Source organism: Pithys albifrons, chromosome 9 (genome assembly GCF_047495875.1).
Source record: "Pithys albifrons albifrons isolate INPA30051 chromosome 9, PitAlb_v1, whole genome shotgun sequence".
Lineage (NCBI taxonomy): Eukaryota > Metazoa > Chordata > Aves > Passeriformes > Thamnophilidae > Pithys > Pithys albifrons.
Window position 1 is genome coordinate 25582355 of NC_092466.1, and position 19886 is coordinate 25602240.

Sequence of the window (19886 nt, forward strand, 5' to 3'; positions counted from 1 at the left end):
TGAGCCCTGAAAGTGGGAAGAAGTGCTTGATTCTGCTTCAGTTTATAGATTGGCAATTTATCAGGGAGGGATTTTTTACAGCATTGTTGTATGAACGATCAGGGACACTGGTTATGAAATGATTTGAGTGCAACCCTGCAAGCGTTTAGAGAAGGCTCATTTGCTTGTAGCTGTCCCAATGAGGATTAGTATTTCTTACCTGCAAGCTACAGTACATATAATAAACCACTGGATCAGTGGGTTGTGCTGTGGGACTGTCAATGTTTGTTCTAGCAGATCTGTCTATACTGGAGTGTGCAAAGCCTCTGAGAGCACTATACCAGGTCTGTCAGCCCTGACTCCCCAGTAGCACACTTCTACACACTTATGCCTTTAATTTTGTATTATTACCTCTTGCTGTTTTAAACTGCAGTGTCCCTTTTCCTTGCTCTCCCTAAAGATAACAAGCTGACAGAACTGATGACACTAGGAGCTGGTCAGAATGCAGGGAAACCAACCTTGTAATATAAGCATGCAGCAGGGCAATTACTTGAAACTGTGATCTGCAGATGCTGCTCTCGGTCTGTGGAAACCACTCATTTGAGCCAGCAGGCTGGAGGTGAGGGCTTGCTGGTGCAGGAGGCAGTTCATGTGCTTAATGGTTAGTACTGGCTCGTGACCAACTTGTCCAGGCTCAAAGAAGCACTCTCCTTAGCCACGTTTCTGCAACACCATTCTTATACAATGGGGCTTGAGTTTTTATATTTTTATGTCTATACTTTAAGTATAGGTCATATCCCAGTGCTCTGTGTGTGCTTTCAGCTAGCCCAACCACCTTTGCTTTTGTAATCAGGGTGCAGATGTGCTTCATGATTGAACAACTTGTGTGCACCGCCGCTCCTCCTCCCAGAGGAGTCCAGCAGGCTTGCTTATGCAAGCTGTCATGCTGTCTTTTTTTCAAAAGCATGTGTGGGTTTGGTTTTGTGTGTATCCGGCTGGCTGTTCGTGCCTGCATATAATAGGCTCCGTATATAAAAACGTTCCCAAGCACACGGTTGCGGAAACAGCTTCCTTTAACCCGACAAAACTGCAGCCCTTGCAGCTCAAGCCCCCATAAATTACAGGAACCTGCTCCCACCTCGGCGGAGCTGTGCCTGCCGGGCGCTATGCGCACGCACCAGCCTCGCTCGCTTTCTCCCTCTCGCAGTCAAAGATGATAGAAAGTCTTCTGGGGATTACTGCACATTTGTAGAGCAACAATGGAAAGCAGCACAGCACAAATATCTATTCTTCCTCACCCAGCATAACAAACACTGCTTTGTCTCACATCTGGCCCTCTTTAATAGCTCAAAGCCAATGGCAGTAGCTATTTAGCAGCTTATGGTAAATAAAGCTTTATTAAAACAGCTTCCTTTTTCCAAGGTTTCATGCTGAAAACAGCCCTTCACTTGACATTTTATATTTTTTCCTTCTTTTTTTGTACCATGTCTAGTAGGATAAATAAATTAGTCGTCATGGATAGATATTAAACTTTTTCCGGCAGATCTTTGAGAGCATCTTAGAAAATTGTCGCACTGAGAAGGGGGCTCAGAGCCCTTCCAGCGCTGTGTCCCTGTGCCTGTGAGTGCAGACGTGCCGAGCTGCGTTGTGCCGCGCTGTGCCTCGGGGCTGGGCTGGGCTGGGCAGGGGGAGGGCACCGGCTGCCACCGAGACGGGGAATTGATGCAATTATACGCAATTAATAGCATTAACCTGTGTGTACACATGGAGATATGTTCAGATAGTTCAAGAAAACAACCGGTATGGCTAATGATAAGACGTCAAGTGGAATTTAGATGGGTGTTCGGACAGCCACGTTTTACCACCCGAACAGGGCGCTGAGGGAAATGATGTTTCTTAAATCCATCAATGGAGGTGACAGGCTCTCGGGAGCTGCTGGACTGGTTCGCACCCGCCTCATCGGCGGTGTCCGTGCTTTCTGGCGACGGAACGCGGCTGTTCCGCGTCGCAGAGGCAGGACAAGGGCCGATCCCCGCGTCGCCCCGGCCCCGGGAAGGGCCGATCCCCTCGGCCCCCCCGCCCCGCGCGCTCCCCCGAGCCCCGCGCGGGCGGTGGCGCGGCCCTGCGGCGCCCCCTGGCGGCGCGGCGCGGGCGGCACCTGCTCGGGTCGCGGGTCCCGGTTCGGCTCGGCTCGTTGCTTGATCAAAGTAGTTTGGTAGATACAGCTTGTCTACCTTCTCATAGGATCCTCAGCATGCTGGAGACATGCAAGAAATTATTAGTTTGTAGCTGATTGAATAAACAGCATTAACCAAACTTATGTGCTGTGGTGGGAGTGGACATGGATGATCAGCGCTCCTATGCTGAATCCCTGCTTTAAGGAATGTTTTTTCTTCATTTCCCCTTCTCACCTGCTGTTACAAAAGAATTTCTTAACTGATGATGGTATTTCCGGTGTCATTTTTTTCATGTACTTCTTCCACTGAGCGGTCCAAAGTGGCTGCAAATTAGATCTGGTGCAGCCCAGCAGCCGCAGGGTGGCTGGCAGCGTGCTGGTCCCCATGGGAATGGAGACCTGAACTAATGCTGTGCTGCTGGCCTGAGAACTGCGCACAGCAGCCTCCCCGGCTTCCTGGGAATGGCTACCTTTCTTCCTTTGCCTTCAAAACGGATTGCTGGTGGGAAGGTTATTTGCTAAAAACTTGATTTCTGAAGGAATGGCATCATGTTGCTGAGGCAAGGGAGTGGGTGGCAGTGCTTAGGTCTGGGCAGCAGCTGACATGTTTCCAGTGAGCTCCACTCCAGCTCCATCTTTTCCAGCAGTGAGGGAAGGAAGCTTGTGGGAGCAAGAGCAGAAAGCAGTGCATGAAGTCTCTAAACTCAAGGGAGAATGTCAGGCCAGTTTCAGTGGTGATTCAGGTCTCTCTTGGCTGCCAGTGATCAGGTTGCTGTGGTCCACTGGTCCTGGCGTGACAGAGCTCTCACTGCCAAGGGCAGCTATGACCATGACGAGAGCTCATCACAGAGCAGAACTGAATCCATACTAACTTTCAAACTGCAGTATGTTTTTACACATATCCTGAAGCAGTGTTGAATTGCCCGGCCTTTTTTTTTTATTTGCTTTTATATTTTCCCTAGGAGACTGTTCCTGCTGCCTTAGGAACTGGTGGAGACCAACAACCAAATTGTTCTTCTTAACTGCATTACTTGGAAGTTCAGATTCTGATATAACAATTGTAGTCTCCTAAGCTGAACTTTAAACCAACAGAGTGTAGCAGAAGCTTGTGAAATTCTCCTGCACAAAGCCACTTTATAATTTCATTCTTCTTGCAATATGGAAGAGAATAGTTTGTGTAGTAATTGTTTAAGAAAAAAGATTCAGTATGTTCTGGGTTAAAAAAAAGGCTAAGAGGTTGATACATCTGTTCCTTTAAAAAAAGCATTCTTTATTTTTGAGACATCATAAATATGTAAATGAGGTCTCTTTTAATTACTGCCTTGGGCTATAAACTCAGAGTGCTAGAGGGGAGGGAAGAAGGAAGTAAAAGAATAATTCACAATTTGTTTTTAATAATACAGGGAGTTTGGATCTTTACCTCAGACAAGATAGCAGAAGAGTGGGGCTTTTTGTTGCTGAATTAACCAAAAGGTGGTGGGAACACTTTTTTGCTTATCCTTTTGAAAGTAGTTAGCACGTAAAGTGGTAGCGTATGACCTTCTTGGCTAATGTGTGCACGAAACAGAGGGGATTTGTTACAAAGCAGTGGGTAAAATTCCCTTCTCTCTCCCACTCTGCGAGTACCCTTAATCCTGATCAGCAACATCCCCTGCTGTCTCTAGAGCTGCTCACAGTGCCTGTATCTTGGCATGGGTTCTAATGCAGGGACATCACAGGCTAGGGGGGGACCCTGCAAAGTCGTTTTTGCTTGTGACCTGATAAATGCGTAACACTTAAACGAGCAAAAGTCTGCTCTGACTCGGCTCTGCCGACCTTTCTGTATCTTTAGTACCGTTATTTTCAAGTAAGGTGATCTTGCTGCTACTTTTAAAATAGTGAGAGATCAACAGAAAGGGCATATTTTTAAATTTCAGGAGGGAATGTGCATGTGGGGGAACCAGACCAGAGTACAGCAATAACCATGTAGTAGGTATAGTTACTGGACATTTAATTCTGCTGCTATTTTTCTTCCACCCAAATTGGTCTGGTGTCAAAATGCTTATTCTGCCTTGGTGAAATTTCAGATCCATATGATAATTTTCACTTTCTATGTTTAATCTTTTAATTCTCACTGAAGCCCATGAAAGAGTAATTTCCAGATAATAATGGTTTTCAACTAATAAGCTCAGCGTTTTTATAGCAGAAATTACTTAAAGCCAGTGTGCTTACTGAAAAAAATGACTCTCTTTGATGCTGTTATGATGTGTCTGAGGGAAAGATAAAGATGAGCCTTGCAGCAGCATGGCTGAGTATTTCAAAGACCAAGTGTTATGTCATTATATATGCTGAGGCTTCATGTGTACAATTTTGGCTGTTTGGTGGATGCATCAAATGTCATGGGGCTTCTTGTGACCAGAAGAGAATAAATGAGATTGGGCTGTGAAAGTAGCAAACTGTCAGCAGTAAGGGGCTGTTGGGTATCTATCTGTCCATCCATGCAGTGAGGGAGAGGAGGCAGAGGGAGCCTGGTGGGGTTGAGGACTGAGCCGTAGAGTGCTAGTGATGTGAGAACTAGCGGAGTTAAGCAAGGAAGTGAAAATACTTCTACTTACTAGAGGAAGGGTGAGAGTCAGATAGCACTTTTCAATGGGAGCCATTTGGTTTTAAAAGAATAATTATTTTGGAAACTGAATCTGATCAGTTTGTTACAGAAATCCTATGGCCTGTCTGTGTGGCAGAGTAGGGGATTGTGCTCCCCATCCTACCTCCAAGAACCCTGTTGGGTTCCTGCTCAGTTATGTGAGTTACTTTTGTGCTCTCTGACCTCTACTTTTCCAGATGAGCTTTGAAAAGCTATGCTGTGTGGGAGAAATGACAGTTTAGACAAGTGCAACAGTACAGTAGTTGTGGTTCAGGTAGATGATTTTGTTTATGGTTAAGTGGAAGGCAGAGAATTGGGGTGGTATTACGTGTACAATTCAAAAACTTAGTACTTTCTTTAAAAAAAAAAAGAAAAAATGCCTCAGTTTGAGTCTCTTCAAGTATTTCAACAGAAATCTATGTGCACGTATATGTATTTGTTTTCAGCATGCCCTTCTCCGTCTGTCCTGATGTTCAATTAAAATGCAGATAATGTGTCCTAGCCTGTAAGATGGATGGATCACTGCTGAAGTGGTGTCATGTCTAGGCTAGCTTATCTCCTGATAAACACCTCTGCTGTCCACTGAGAGATTAAACTTCATGACTACTGAGGTCTGTTTGGGGGTCTTACAGACAGATAAGACTGTGTTACTGGCTTTTAATAAAATATATCAATTTACATTTGCTAAAGGACCTTCAGATGGCATTTGCTATTGAGAAGGTGGCAATGTTATAATCAAAAGATAATATTTGTATGTGAAACTGGCTTTTCTGTTTCATAAGTATTATAATTTATTGACAGGAATGCTTTATTGAACCATCTTGTGTCTAGAGCATGGAGGTGAGGAGCTTCAGCTGCTGTTCTAAGACCTCATTTAGCTGTCTAGCAGAAAAGATTTCTTTTCCTGAGTCTAATCCAACAGGAGCCATGGAAGAACATTATCAGCTAGGTACAGAAATCTCAGGTGACTTGTGTGTGTGGGATGCACACCAATGCTGTGGGCTGGAGTCTGTCTCATTGTGAGAGCCTTGCTGTCAGGGTTCCCACCACAGGGAACACTCTTCTCCAGGGGTTTGAGTAGTGCTGGAATTGTTAAACTTTAGAGATGTTGAGTCGTGTAACAGGAGTGATGAGCAGCCAGCTTCTCTAACTGAACAACTATCTGAAAAATTTGCTGTCTCTTATGTGTATGGAGGGAGTGGAAAATAGTTTTGTCATGAACAGCACTCTGAATAACAAACTCAGTTCTCAGTGTCCCTGAAGAGATTCATGAGGTAGAGGTTTCTGTGTGAGTCTGGGACCTTGCTTGTGCTAGAATAAAGTTTTATATAAATAGGGCATTTGGGTATATATTTCTGAATCTGCGTCCACTCACTGTTCATGAATGTAAGGATACAACTTCTTAGCCTGTACCAGTCTGTCCTGTAAAAGGATATGGGAATTTTTAGGCAAATATTTTTTTTCTGGTTCCACTATCTATATTTTAATTTCCATTTTTGATGCTGTGAAAGTGACTGAAACAGCAGAGTATACATACATGTATGAAACATCTCTGCTCCCCGAGAAGTGAATTCTAGAAAAAATCACTTAAATCTGGTCAGCTTATTAAGTAGAGTCTGCAGTCCCATGCAATTCTACTCAAAACATAAATAAGTAGAGGTTGTGGTGCAAACTGTTCTGTAATATGAGTTACGGACTGAAACAGTTGAGTAGTTGTTGGTCTGTGGTGTTTTTATGATCTGCTGTTGTGCCACTAAAGGAAAGTCATAGGATAAGACCAGAGAGGGGGAGTGGGTGGAAGAAGCCCAGTGAAATTCAAACTATGTCCACACCAAGAGCCTTGCTTACACCTACTTCTACTTTCAGCATCCTGTTCTTGGTTCAGGTTTGAGGGGTGTTCTGGCCATCCCTGCTTTTCACATCAGTAGAGCTGTTCGTGCTGTGAACGGCCCCTTACCTCAGTCTGAAGAAAGGGATAAAGGGAGAGGGAAGTGGCAAATTTGGCATGATGTGTGTGTGCTGAGTTAGCACCTACTGCCTCCCCATCTCGCAGCCTGGTTCTAGAATCCAGACACATACTGTTATCTTGACAAAGAGCCACTTAGGTGTGATTGTGGAGTGTGATGTAAAGCATGGCTCTGAAAAAGAGTTAGGGAGTACGTGGAGCAGGGCCCATCTTGAAGGCACCACTGTGTACTAAACTGTGTTCACAAACATAGCTAGGCATAGTGGACCTAGAGGACTGTGGATTTGCTCTTTAGATCATTATAACTTCTTGGCAATTTTCATTTGATGATTCCATACAGCTCTAGCAACAAGAAATAAAACTTCAAACACCACTTTAAGACTTCATTTCCGTTTTCTAGATTTTTTTAAAGTCACAGGAAAGTTTTAATTTGCCTTGTTACCCAGGTTTTTTAGAAATGGACCCAAAGACCACAGGACATGTTTTTCCAGAAGTAACAAGTAGTTCGTTCAGCTATAGATACCTTAAATAAGATATTTTCTCTAGAAAGCAGGAACTGCTCAGCCCTTTGGTCTGAACATCAGGCCTCTTTCCCCCATATATGCTAGGTTGTGTATCTGGCCTTTAGTAATTCTGAAAGTCTAGGCTGAGTTATGAATGCCAGTCCTTCCTGTGTTCTTATCTCCGCCATTGTAAGGGCTCATGAAACAGGTCTGCTAGTTGGAGGAGAGTCCAAAGTGTACCTGTTGCTTTTATTTTCAATACAGAAAACCAGATTCTTCATAACACGTATTTTGTGCTATCTTTGACCATATAATACTCTCACATATCTGATTCATTTAATATTTATGGGAGGTATTTTCTCTTAGAGGAAGATTAGGAAGAATCCTCATGCCCTTGTCCTTCTAAAAGCCAGGCGGCTGTTGTTGTTATTGGGATTATTACTATTTTATCTCACAGTGTGGTCAGGGATTCCTTGCAAGCAGTTCTGCTCAATTATTAAGGTGGTAGAAGTGTATAGACTGTGCTCAGTGATCTTTACTGTCTTTTTTGTCTTGCAGATCGAGGAATTTTAATGGCTTTCAGGTAGAAGAAAGTGGAGACAATCAAAATGAATTCTATGGACAGGCACATACAGCAGACCAATGACCGGCTGCAGTGCATAAAACAGGTAAGCTGAAGATCATTGCTGCAGATGAGCATTGGGTATTGTATGTGGCAGGGTGTTGTGCATTTACAGTTAGCTGTTGCCCTTTAGAGGGGAGAAGAGTGGTAGGAATGAGACACTGCAGTCTCGTCGAAGAGAAATATCTGCTGCAGGAGCTGGTGTATAAACCTCAAATGCCAAACTTTTCATTTTGCCTTTCTAAGAAATCTTCAGCCTGGAGAATCAACAAATCTGTCTCAGCTGGAAGCAGACTGTTGCTAGTCCTGCCAGCTCTGTCCCGAAGGGGTCACAGCAGGCAGCCATCACACAAGTGCTCTGAGCACAGTAATCCACAATTTCAATGGGCCAGTTTTGATTTTAATTCAATAGCTGACCTGAGACCTGCACTGCCTGGAGACTCAGAAATTGGACAGTTGGCATGGCTCCACTCAGAGTGCTTCTTAATCAGTTTGCATGGAGATTCTAAAAACCTCTTTTTACAATTTTCAGAAGTATCTGTTTGGGAAGATGAAGGCTCCTTATAATTCACTGAAAGGCAATGGGATCTAGAGTTCATTTACACGTTTCCCCACTGTAACTGTGCTCACAATTGCTTTTATAACCAAGTGCAACTACAAAGACAAGGATGGCTAGAGGCCATCTTCCCCTGCTTTTCCCTTCTCAGTGAGCTTTGCACTCTGGGATTGCAGGCAGTGTGTATCCTCCCCTCACATATATTCTTATCCACAAGCAAGTATCCTAACACAACTGTCATAGCAGTGGTCCTTTGTAGAGGAGGTGAGCAAGAGGATGGTTTCTCACGTTGATATTTTCTGTGTTCATCTCTAAATCAATGCATGCATGCAGCAAGCAGGTACATAAATGCAAGTTGCACACAGGTATTTTGAAGATCCCATCTGGATCTAGGAGATGACCTCCAAAGTTCATCTCTTCAAATGGTTGAAATTTTGTAAATTACACTGGAAAAGCAGAACTATATTATTCCCTGAAATAATGTTCCCAAATAATTTTTCCCTATTGTCTGAGCAGTTTTCTCTGTCAGTTCAGGTAACAGCATGTTAGAGGCCACAGTCCTGCTGGTTTAGTTTTTTATTTCTATTAACTAAGTTAAAAACCTACCTGCCTTCTTGTGCTCTAGGACATGTGCATATTGCTTCTTGAGGGAGCACAGCATTTCTCTGTTCATAGATTTGTGTTGTATACACAAGTACACTAAATCAAAGTAAATGATAAAAAATAAGCATGGGGGTGATACTGGTTCAGTCTAGATTTTTAAACTGATTTTCTTTTATCTAGAACTTTTTCAAGTGAGGCAGCAAAGGAGGAAGGTGCTGATCTGTTCTCTGGAGAGCAGTGATAGAACACAGAAAAATGGAATGAAGCTGTGTCAGGGAAAGTTTGGACTAGACATTAGGAAAAGGTTCTTCACTGAGGAGGTGGTCAGTCACTGGAACAGGCCGTCTAGGGAAGGTGTCACAACACTAAGCCTGTCAATGTCAAGGAATGTCCAGATGATGCTCTTAGTCATATGATCTAGTTTTAGGTAGTTCTGTGAGGAGCAGGAAGTTGAACTTATTGATACTTACAAAGCACTTCCAACTTCAGATATTCTTTGATTCTGAGAGTATGTGCTTCTCTTCTCTTAGCTTCATCATTATGTTTTGTTGTCTTTACCTAGATGTTAGTGGAAGTTTATATTCTTTACAATGTATTGTAATGCAGAAATGTGTGGGATTTTGCAAGTCTGGCCATGCAGATGCTTTGGGTGACACAAGAAAAGAATGCAGCTCACACCTAAACCAGCTGATTTTTCTCTCCATATTTCCTTTGTAAGAGAGGATTTCAGAATAAATCAAACAAAGCTAGTTCATAGGTCAAGGAGCAGAAATAGGATTCTGTTTGTGCAGAATTGCTGGTCATAATCCAGCCTCAGTCTGTGGTGTCTCTCTGTCTTTCATCACTCTGTGGTGAAAGTTAATGCATCTAATGGCCCTTTAGAGGCCTGAGGGAAATGTGAAGTTGGGGATTTCATCCCAATATCTTATGAAGAACTATCAGAAAAAACATGCCCTTGACTGGCAAAAATTGGTGTCCTAGCCTAGAGAATGAAAAAGAAAGGTTAAGTTGCAGGACAATTTAACCTTCTAGCTGTAAGAACAGACCTTTTACAGCAAGTGGAGACAAATGGAGGATGCTGCTCTGTTCCTCTTTCTAGAGCTGTTGGGTTTTGTGCATAATTTATTTTAATTATATCATATTACGCTTCTTACAGTTTTAAAGGGATGTTTTTGCCTATGTGATGGGTATTCTCTCAGTTAAACCACTAGCTTCATTTAGATTTAGTGCTGGTTTACATATGCAGCAAGGATATTTTTTCAGTGATGAAGGCTAAGGGGAAGGGAGAAAGGTCAGACTTGCCCAGTATTTGTGTAGCATTCTCTGTTTTGTTTGATCCTGTCTGGAACAAAGCTTAAGGTTTTCTGGTAGACAAGGGGCATGATTGTGTAGCTGGTCTCCTCTGTCAGAGTGCAAAGGATACTTGATGAGGAGGTATCCTGCTTGGGAATGCTTGTGAATTCGTGGTTCCTCCATTCTGTTTAGGCCCATTAAGAGAAGAGGAATACTCTTCAACTCATGTCGAAGTGTGGCTAACTAAGGGAGTGGCTGAACACCAAAAATGTGTCACAGAAAGCTTTTTTTGTGAATGTGGAAATACTTGTAGTTTTGTTGGAGAGGAATGGCTGAATTTATTTTATTTTTAATATTTTGCTTTGTTAAAGAAGGTAGCATCAAAACTTCTTTTTGCTTTTTCATAGTTCTGTTGCTGTTACCTTTGCTGTAGTGGAGAAAGAGACAGAAACTTACTTTGACGAGTCTTTTTGAGGACATTCACCTCTATGTCACAGGGTCATTAATTTTCAGCTTGGGGACATTTACCTTGTGCTTTGAGGCAGGTCATTAGCTGGCAAAGTTAACGTGGTACTAGAAAGAGTAATTTCCAATTCACCCATTGAGAGCTGGACCGCACACTGTTATGTGCATGTTAGTTTGGGGCGCAAAGCTGTACCTTGTATGGCCATGTAAATGTATCTTCAATTCTGGGGATTAACTGCAGGGTCAGACAAAAATTTGTGTTTTCTTCCTGGTCACATTTTTTGCCCTTTCTTCCCAGCTTGTGAGCAAACAGTACTGCTGTTCTCCTGAAGATATGTAAGCTTTTGGGGTGGTTAACACAGCAGTGGTGTAGAAGGTGCACTGCAAGAGGGAGGAAAGCCATCCTTCCTTGGTGCTCAGCATCTGCACATTTTATAACCTTGTTGGCAGCCAGTAGCTCATGCAGGCAGACTGAGAGGTGTCTGCTGCCCTTCTTGCCCCTCTCTCCAGCCCCTGAGAAATGCTATAAATGGTAATCCATGTGCCTCTTTAACTAGATCAGGTTTCAACACAGGGTTAGGACGGACTTCTTTCTTCCCAGCTCTGTGACTTATGTGGCACCCACAATATCCTTAGTGACTTCTATGCCAGGATCAAGGTTGTGTTTTACCTTCATCTTTTTATTGCTTTAAAGCTACAAACCGAAAACTTGTATATGATCAGCTAGTTAGGAAATGAAATGTGTCTTAAGAAGTGTTTCAGAACAGATGAAAGGGCAAACCGAAGAGGTGGCTGTGTATTTATGCTTAAAAAAACGCCAGACTTCTGTGGAAGTCTGGAACAGCTTGTGTGGTCTCTTTGTAGCTGATTCCCTCAGTATTTGTTAAGTGTATGTGCTTTAAAATCAAACATAGCTTTTTTGATATACAGTGGAAAAAGCCAAAGTAACAGGCTTTCCTTAATGCATGCAATTAGTTTGTCGTGACACAGGAAACTCTTCAGAGTGCATTGAAGGAAGCTGGATCTTCAGGGTGCAGGCTTTTTGGGTTTTTTGCTCTTTCTCCATACAAACAAAAACCTTTTTGTACACAGTAAAGGTCTAATGGCCCCTGAATACAGCCTTGTTTGAGGCTGCAATAATAATCTGTTTATGTTCTGAATACTCATTGCTTGGGTGGCTCTGGCACACTGTCCACCATGGAGCTTCAGGGCAGTAGGAGCTGGCTGAGGTGGGCACAGAGCTGAATTTGAGAGCTTCCTTGCTGCCCAGGGCCCAGGCACAGCCTTCCGATGGAGCCAGCCTGACTCCTGCTGCATAGAAAATCCCAACAAAGAAGTAACTGGGTTTCTTAAACCATTCTTCATAACACACCAGGGGTGTGGCTTTAACCAAACGCTGTCCATTGTTTTTATTAGGTGATACAAGCAAATACCAGGCGAAATCATTGGGTTGGGTGATTTCTCTCTACTTTTACCCTTATGGGTCCACTTGAAAAATTTACGGCTGTTTTAAATCAGGGACTTCTACCTTTTGTGTCTCTGCTGTCAGTTTGTAAGGTCTCTGTATATGTCTTCTGAAATTCTTGAGAAGAGGAAAATGGAAAAAATCTTTCTGTATTTAAATTACAAGGAAGCCATCCCTTTCAGAATGGGTGTGTGATATCTTCCTGCCATGCTGAGCACAGTTGTCAGGCTCTGTACTAAAGATGTGCTGAAATTTTAGTAACAGTTTAAGGGAGAGCATGAGAAGGCTCTCTGGTGTCAAAAATATTAGGTTGTGGTGGGAACAGAGAAAGTTGTTTCTGCCACTTGTGTCACGGTCCATCAGGACACATTGAGCAATATCATCAAATGATGCTGGATCACTCAGGCAACCCCACTTAATTGGAAGCACACGTCACATAGATGAATTCTAGAAACAGATTAGCATTTCTCCCCTCTTTCCTTCCAGAAGGCTTGCTGAATTGCTGCAGTTGCATTGCTTTATAATGCCTACCCAGCCATTCAGAGAGATACACTAAAAATTGTAATTGCTGTGTGATTTTGTTGATATTTTCTTGCTCAAATTGGAAACAAGCAGGCCCATTTCTTTCATCATTCAGCAACTGGGCTTTTGGTCACAAGGAAAATAGAATTCTTTGTATCTTGCATAACTGTTTGAACTAATTTGTCTGCTCTTCAGTGTTATTGTTGCAGACTCATGTAAATGCTCAGCAGTCCTAAACATGACATTTTAGTATATTTTGGGCTGGTTAAGAAGGACTGCTCTGAGATTACAGCTGAAAAGATTTTAATAAAGCTTCATGAAAAATTCATTCTTGAAGAACTTTGAAAATGAGAAGTATTCTTATGAAGAGCACGTTTGTTTAGAACACACATTTTTTGGTTGTAATATAAAGTGTTACAGGAGTTTTTAGCCGTTAAATATGAAATAACACATAAAAGTAAGGCTAATGGTGAAAAAGACCTTTTCCATAAAAAGACATTTGTTATAGTTCACTGGTTGAATTGTCCATCAGTGCCCTGTTAGTAGCCCTGTTGATTGGGTTTTTTTCTGAGACCTTTAGCCACAAATTCTTTTGTGCTCAGTCTGTTGGAATACTCCTCTGCTAGAGTTAAGTATGTTTAGGAAAAACTGACAGCAGACCAGCTTTCCTGGCTCCTCTAGTCATTTAGAGACTTGTCAGTCAACATTCCTGGCCTATTAGATCCTGCATCCTGGTAGGGAAGCCACAAGGGAAAAGGTAAAGAGGCAATTTGCTAGAAGCACTTCTAGGAGAGTTGGGGAAGAAAGCACCTTCTTGCTGTTTGCAGTATTTGGCCGATTTGTTTGTCTGACAAGATTCCAGTGGGAGGAATATAGCCCATTTTATTGTGAGGTAAAATGATAAAGTTGTGGTGGGTTCACCTTTCCTATTCCAAATTCTGTTGCTTGCTTTACTGCAGCACCTGTCCTCAAAGGCCTGGACTATTAGTATTCTTACTGTTAGTTTTGCTAATATTCTTAGTATTTCCATTTCCAAATGGAAAATACACATTTTAAACTTACACTGAAAACCTCTAGTACCCACAGTGCTTGGTGTAATTTTATTCTTTTCTGTGCAAGTGACTGATCTTGCCTGGTGTTTAAAATTGTCTTTGGTAAATAAGGATGAATATGTGAAAATTCTAGAAATCTGTAGGTTGAATCCATGGTGTCACCTTGGTTTCAGATGAGCATAGGAGGTCCTTTTTGTCAGTATCTGGGTCAAACTCTGCAGTCAATGTGTGACACAGCTGGTGACATGTCTGTAGCTTCTGTCATGCCATTTCTAGCTCTTCCTTCATACGAATGCATTTGCTACTCGAGTTCCTGCTGTTGTGTGCATTAGTGCAACAGCAAATCTATAGTGGCATGACTTAACACAGCATTTGCAAACAAGGACCAATTCCCTGTTTGTGAAAGCACAATGTGTTTTCAAAACAGTTGTTTGAAGTGGCGATAGTACTGTTAATACCAAGACTTTCAGCTGTGCAGACCTCTGGCATCATCTCCTGAAGGAAAAGTCTTCTCCCTGGTGCTGTTCACTCCTTGTTGCTTCTGTAGTTTGCAGAAGAGCCCTAAAGATTGTATACAGGTTCTGTGGGAGGTTTTCTAAGCACATGCTAATGAAAAAGATGAATGGGGAAGCATTTTTCCTTTTGACTCTGAATTATCTTAGTAATGTCTAGCTGGCTGGTAGGACCTGTGAGAATAGGGCATATGAATTTTACATCTTCTACAGTGGTATCACGTTATGCAGTGGCCATTTTAAGTAGTCACCTTGAGATTTTATCTCTGCATAGATTAAGAGATTAAAATAATAAAGATTAAGTCAGTTGATTAAAAAGTGCTATAAAAAGCACACAAAGTAAATTACTCAAATGAGTAAAAAAATTAATTGGGAAACAAAATACACCCAACAAATGTTCTGCTGTTTTATTGGGTATACTGAAGATTATTGATTATTTTTCAAAATCAGTGAATTTATTCTCCTGAAATATAGAAAATGAATAATTGTATTTATTTAAGATAAATTTTAAAAGTTGATGGAGTAGATAAGTCATAGAAGTTGGTGGTTTTTTCCTCCTTGCCATTAACTCACTTTATGCTCTTGGGTGGTGATACTTCTTATTAAAGAATGCACTATTGACAATAATCTTCCAGTAAATGGGATTATTAATACTTCATTAATGTCTTTAAAATACCTTGATAAGGTATATGAAAGAAGGCCACAAACCCAACTTTTCATAATGCTGCGATAAGTGCCTCAAATTATGAAGTGGTTCGTAACACAGAATTATTTATGTAGACACTGCACTTGGCCTGAATCCTTCACTTAATCTTCTCATAAAAGACATTGTGAAGGTTGATTATTTTTGTAAAGGTGGCAGCTAAGCATTCTAGACCAAATTATCATATTTTCATCAATAAAAACCATTAACAGTTTAAGTAAGTATTATTCTAATGATCAAACATTATTCTAATAGTGCAGTAGTATTTTAACAGAAAGACTATGGCCACTGCTTTGAGAAAATTAACTCCCTGATATATTGAGATATTTAAGACTGAAAGTACTGACTGAAAATCACAAGGGCTTAAGAAAAGAAATTTCTTTTGTTGTTACAATGTCTGTTGGAATTATAAAGCTAAAGAAGCCTCAGCACTGTTGCTGTAGTCACATGTAGAGACATCTTAAGCTAGCATGGGATGACAGGAAGATACTAATGGAAAATGGCTTGTTTCACTTGCCAAGAAGAGTGAGTAAACTGGTTAGGTAAACTGGTTTCATAATTTGATTGAGCTGTATTTGCAAATTTAAAGATAGGTTGGAGTCTTGCATGACTGATCATGGCCTTGGAGAAAGAGCAAACAACTGTACCTTTATCTCTTGACTTTCAGCCCATAAAATTGCTGTTTGTAAGTGCTTGAGGAAAAATAATTCAGACACCTCTTATTACTTTAAGTCTTTGTAAACCATACTGTTCCCATTACTCTCAGCTGACATAAGAGCAGTCCAGGCACTGGACCAACAATCAATTGGTTACCATAAAGACTTAGTGCCACTAGAATGCCCCATTGCCATCTTCAGTCAGACCTCGATCACAGCCTTTAGATCCCTATGTCACAGTTTCCTCTTGGGCAGATAAAGGTGGGATGGAACAGCAGTTTACGATGAAAGAAGTTTAATTTGATGCATGTTCCCTTATTAAACATAGAGTTTCATCAAATTATATCATAAGTGTACTGCAGTTAAGTAGATACAAAAGGTACCCAACAGGAAGATAGCAATGTAGTTCTGATGAGCATAACTAGGGAGCGATTCTTGTGTTAGCACTTCTAGCTTCTGTATATAGCTCTTGAGGATCAGGATGCTTAATCCATCTCTAACACTTGTGTAAAACTAATAAACAAGCTAAGGTTGCATTATCTTTCATTTACTCCAGCATATGCACATAGAAGTGTGATTTTCCTCGCAGAGCTTATGGTATAGGAGATCCAACTGTCAGAACAAGACTGTTCAATTGTCAGGCATTTACTTTTTCTGAAACCAGTACTGATTTATACACACACTTTATACTAAAAGTGTTTGAGAGAAGCACCTATGGAAATCTGCATTAGTACAGGTTGTTCCCTTGCAGCTCCTAACTGGACAGCTTGGGTTTTTAACAGTTCAGTGATGCTGGTATTTTTTATTTGTTCTTTTTCTCATTTTTTTAGCATGTGATCTGTTCCGGTGTTTTCTTGATGTTAAGACATCTGCTGGTCTTTGCTCAGTATTTACTCTTTTCTTTTGAAAAATGAAACTGCAATGGAGAAGGGGGGCAAAGGTGACTCTCTTTCATTCTGTTTTTCATAAGTAGGCATGGCTAACATAGTTTTAATCTCTCGCTCAGTGTATCTACTGCCTCTCAAAATGTGAGCTTAATAAAATATTTATAAAGGCTCTGATGGAATAAGCCATGTAAGTGCAAGATAATTCTATTAATTAGGAATCTCTCAATCTCACAGACACTAAATTGGGATGGGGGATTATCTGAATACAAAATGCACAGCTTGAGCCTTTTAATTTTTTGATAAATAAAAGAATCTTTTCTATTGCAAGGGACTGTAGAGAATTGAACTATCTATAACCATATCCAGATAAACAAAAATCAGTCTCCCAGAAGACAGAAAATTGCTCAATACTCCCCTCTATCCTCTTGAAAATGAAAAAGTCTATTTGTTTTGAATATTCATTGCAGATGATTTTTTCATATATGGAGTATAGCTGCTTGTGAGTAAGGCAAAGTGTGTATAATCACACTTGACTGTAAAAAAAAAAAAAAAGAGAAACCACCTATTTCAGGTTATGTCATTTTCAATGTTTAAAGTGTACCCTTGATTAGTATCCTGTATTTCTGTAACCCCCCTGAGCTCTGCGGCAGGGAGAGGGAGAGCTCTTGATGGATGTGGATCTGAAGTAGAGGCCTGTGCACAGGAGGGGGACACAGGCTGGTGGTTGGGCTCACTCACAGAGCTTGCTCAGATTTTAAAGTAATAAAGACTCTATTAATGTGTTAAAGCAAATGGCCCTTGCTGATTTGCAGGTCTTATGGTGCTGAGTGAGCTATCAAATTTAGGTCTAGTGGGAACATAGTTGGGCGGTGAGTAATACACAGAGACCAGCCTTGTCTCCCTTTGGTTATGCTGTATCAAGGGTGTCTGACCAGGAATCCTGTTTACATTCTTAATAGAGGTGATTAGTTTTCATTTGGGAGCTGAACGCCCTTTGGCCAACATGTAGGACCACAGTAATTCTGCGTCTGGAGTATTTCAGTTTAAGGGCATGTAATCTCTTTCTGTTCTATCTGCTCAAGTCTCTCTTTCCAGGTCCCTTTCTTTTCTACTCCCCTTTTCATCCCCCTTCAGTGCAATAGTGCATTTTCATTACATGTGATTGCAGGCATGTCTGGATGAATATTAAGATAAACAAAAAATAGTCCGAATCTGCCAAAGCACCTGGACACCAAGTTCTGTCTCAAGAGTCAGAGTGAGATATGCACCACAGCTAGAAAAGTCATGCATGGCCCACCTTCTTCATCAGCCATTATCAATTAGTTTAGTTCCAAAGAAACTATGGTTTCTTCATTTAGAGTTTTGAACATCCTTATTTTTATATAAAAATTTTGATAACTGCAGTGTGGTTTGTTTTGTTACTAAATTCCTAAATTTTACAACCATATGAGAATTTTGATTGCCATTGTTGTGGAGAAAGGCTGGAAAACCTGCATCCTTGCAGGTGAAAAATAGTAAGTGGATCATGTGAACTTCAGATTTGTGTATATGCATTTCAAATGTCATGAGCTCTGTACAAAATTTATGTCATGCTGAATATCTCACCCACCATTTGGAAAAGGTGGGCTTGGTACTGAGTTTTATATCACTTGAAATTCTGGACCTGTTGGGAAGTTCTTCGAACATAAAGATTAACGTGTTGTCTCAGCTGAAGTGTGAGGGTTAACCCAAGACTAAATATGTACAATATCTGAACATGAGAAGTCAGTTTTTCCTTTTGGCACCTTTCTTTGTATGCACTGTGTTTTGTGGAGAATAACGAGGATTATTAAAACCAAAATATTTCTCTAGGTTTAAATAATAGAAAGTACCATTATTTTTAAAAAGGAGGATGTTGTGAGGCAAGACAAGTATTTAAGCTGTGAGCTTAATGTGTCTTCCTCTTAAACTGATGGTATAGCTCCACCTTTGGGAGAAGTTTCGTTATGCGTTTAATCCAAAGCAGCTGCTGACAGGAGACAGCAGGGTCCTGGTACTGTCTGAGCTCTACCTTTTGTTTGCTGCCACTTTCCTTTGAATCAGGTCTAGTGACTGTGTGGTCACATGATTGTGGAGAGTCTCAGTGTAAGCAGTGACTGAAAAGTCAGCATTTGGGGGTTAGTTCACGATGGGAGCAGCAAGCGTGGTCTGAGGCACTGAAAGTGGTGGAAGTACATGTTTTGGCAAAGAATCTCTCAGCCTGCCATGAGGCTAAGCAGTATGCAGAAAATGTATCCTTAGCTTTATTTAGGTCAACTTCAGTCTAGTATTGGTGTAAAAAAATTATGTGCTGTAACCTGTTGCTATTCCTGTGGACTCCTGCTGCTTGAGCGGCTCACAGTGCTGCTGTCTCCCCTGCTAGTGCTAAGTTTCAAGCACCTGCACTGTATGCCATTTTGGAGAGCCCGTGCAGCTCAAATTGTTAGCATAGGATGAGGCTAGTTCACCATGCAGTCGTGTGTCCTCTTGTGCTGTGAGGAGAGCAGGAGGAGAAGGCAGAGCAGTAGGAGGCAGGAGCCTGTCAGGGCTGGCAGCTGCCAGTGCTCATGTTAGCTGGCAGTGCTTATTAACAGCAGCCCCAGCTTTCTGTCCTGCAGGAGAGCAGCTGCCTCCTGGATTTAGTTTTCCCAATTGGTGTACCACAACGTTTGCCAAGCCTGAAGCCTTGCCACATGGTGTGTAGGAATGGGTTAATTTCAGAGTGAAGAAAAGGCTACCTACCATCTCTCTGTGTTTTCTTTTTCTCTGCACTCAAAAGCTCACTGTGTTGCCAGTGTTTTCTGTCGCTAATGTAAAATTCCCAGACTCGTTGATTAGTGAAGCTAGACAGTAGACAGGGTCCAAGTGGCTAACCATGTGAGAAATTCAGTGACTGTAGGCTACTGTTAATTAACCTAGAATCTAGCAACATGGCATAGTGTCTGTGTGATAAGTTATATTATCTTCAGCAGTTCAATTAAATCAAGGACTGAGACAGAGAGCAGACGTAACTCGGCAAAACAAACAGACAACTTGAGTCAGCCTTCATAATTTGCTGCGACATCACGTAAATAAATGCAATAACTTGTTTAGCATAGTTAAGCAGTTTGCTGCTCAAAAACTTATTTGCATGACATCTCATTTTGAGTAGGTTAAGTTGTGGCAAATTAGATCTGTGCCTTCAGTCTGATGTGTTCCACAGAAAAGAGGAAAATACTCTCCACCAGAGATGTAATTTGTAAATTGAAATTCTACATTTGTTTTCTATAGCAACAAACTGGAACA

The 19886-nt window shown here is 41.4% G+C and overlaps 1 protein-coding gene across 8 annotated transcripts in view; it reads left to right on the forward strand.

The window, feature by feature from the left end:
• Nucleotides 1-19886, forward strand: part of ZMIZ1 (zinc finger MIZ-type containing 1) — a 345896-nt gene that overhangs the window by 182495 nt on the left and 143515 nt on the right. For all 8 annotated transcript variants that reach the window (XM_071564495.1, XM_071564494.1, XM_071564493.1 and 5 more), the window contains one exon: nucleotides 7806-7915. In XM_071564495.1, the coding sequence (XP_071420596.1) occupies nucleotides 7856-7915 (60 nt within the window). In that variant the 5' untranslated portion in view covers nucleotides 7806-7855. The remainder of the gene's footprint in view (nucleotides 1-7805; nucleotides 7916-19886) is intronic.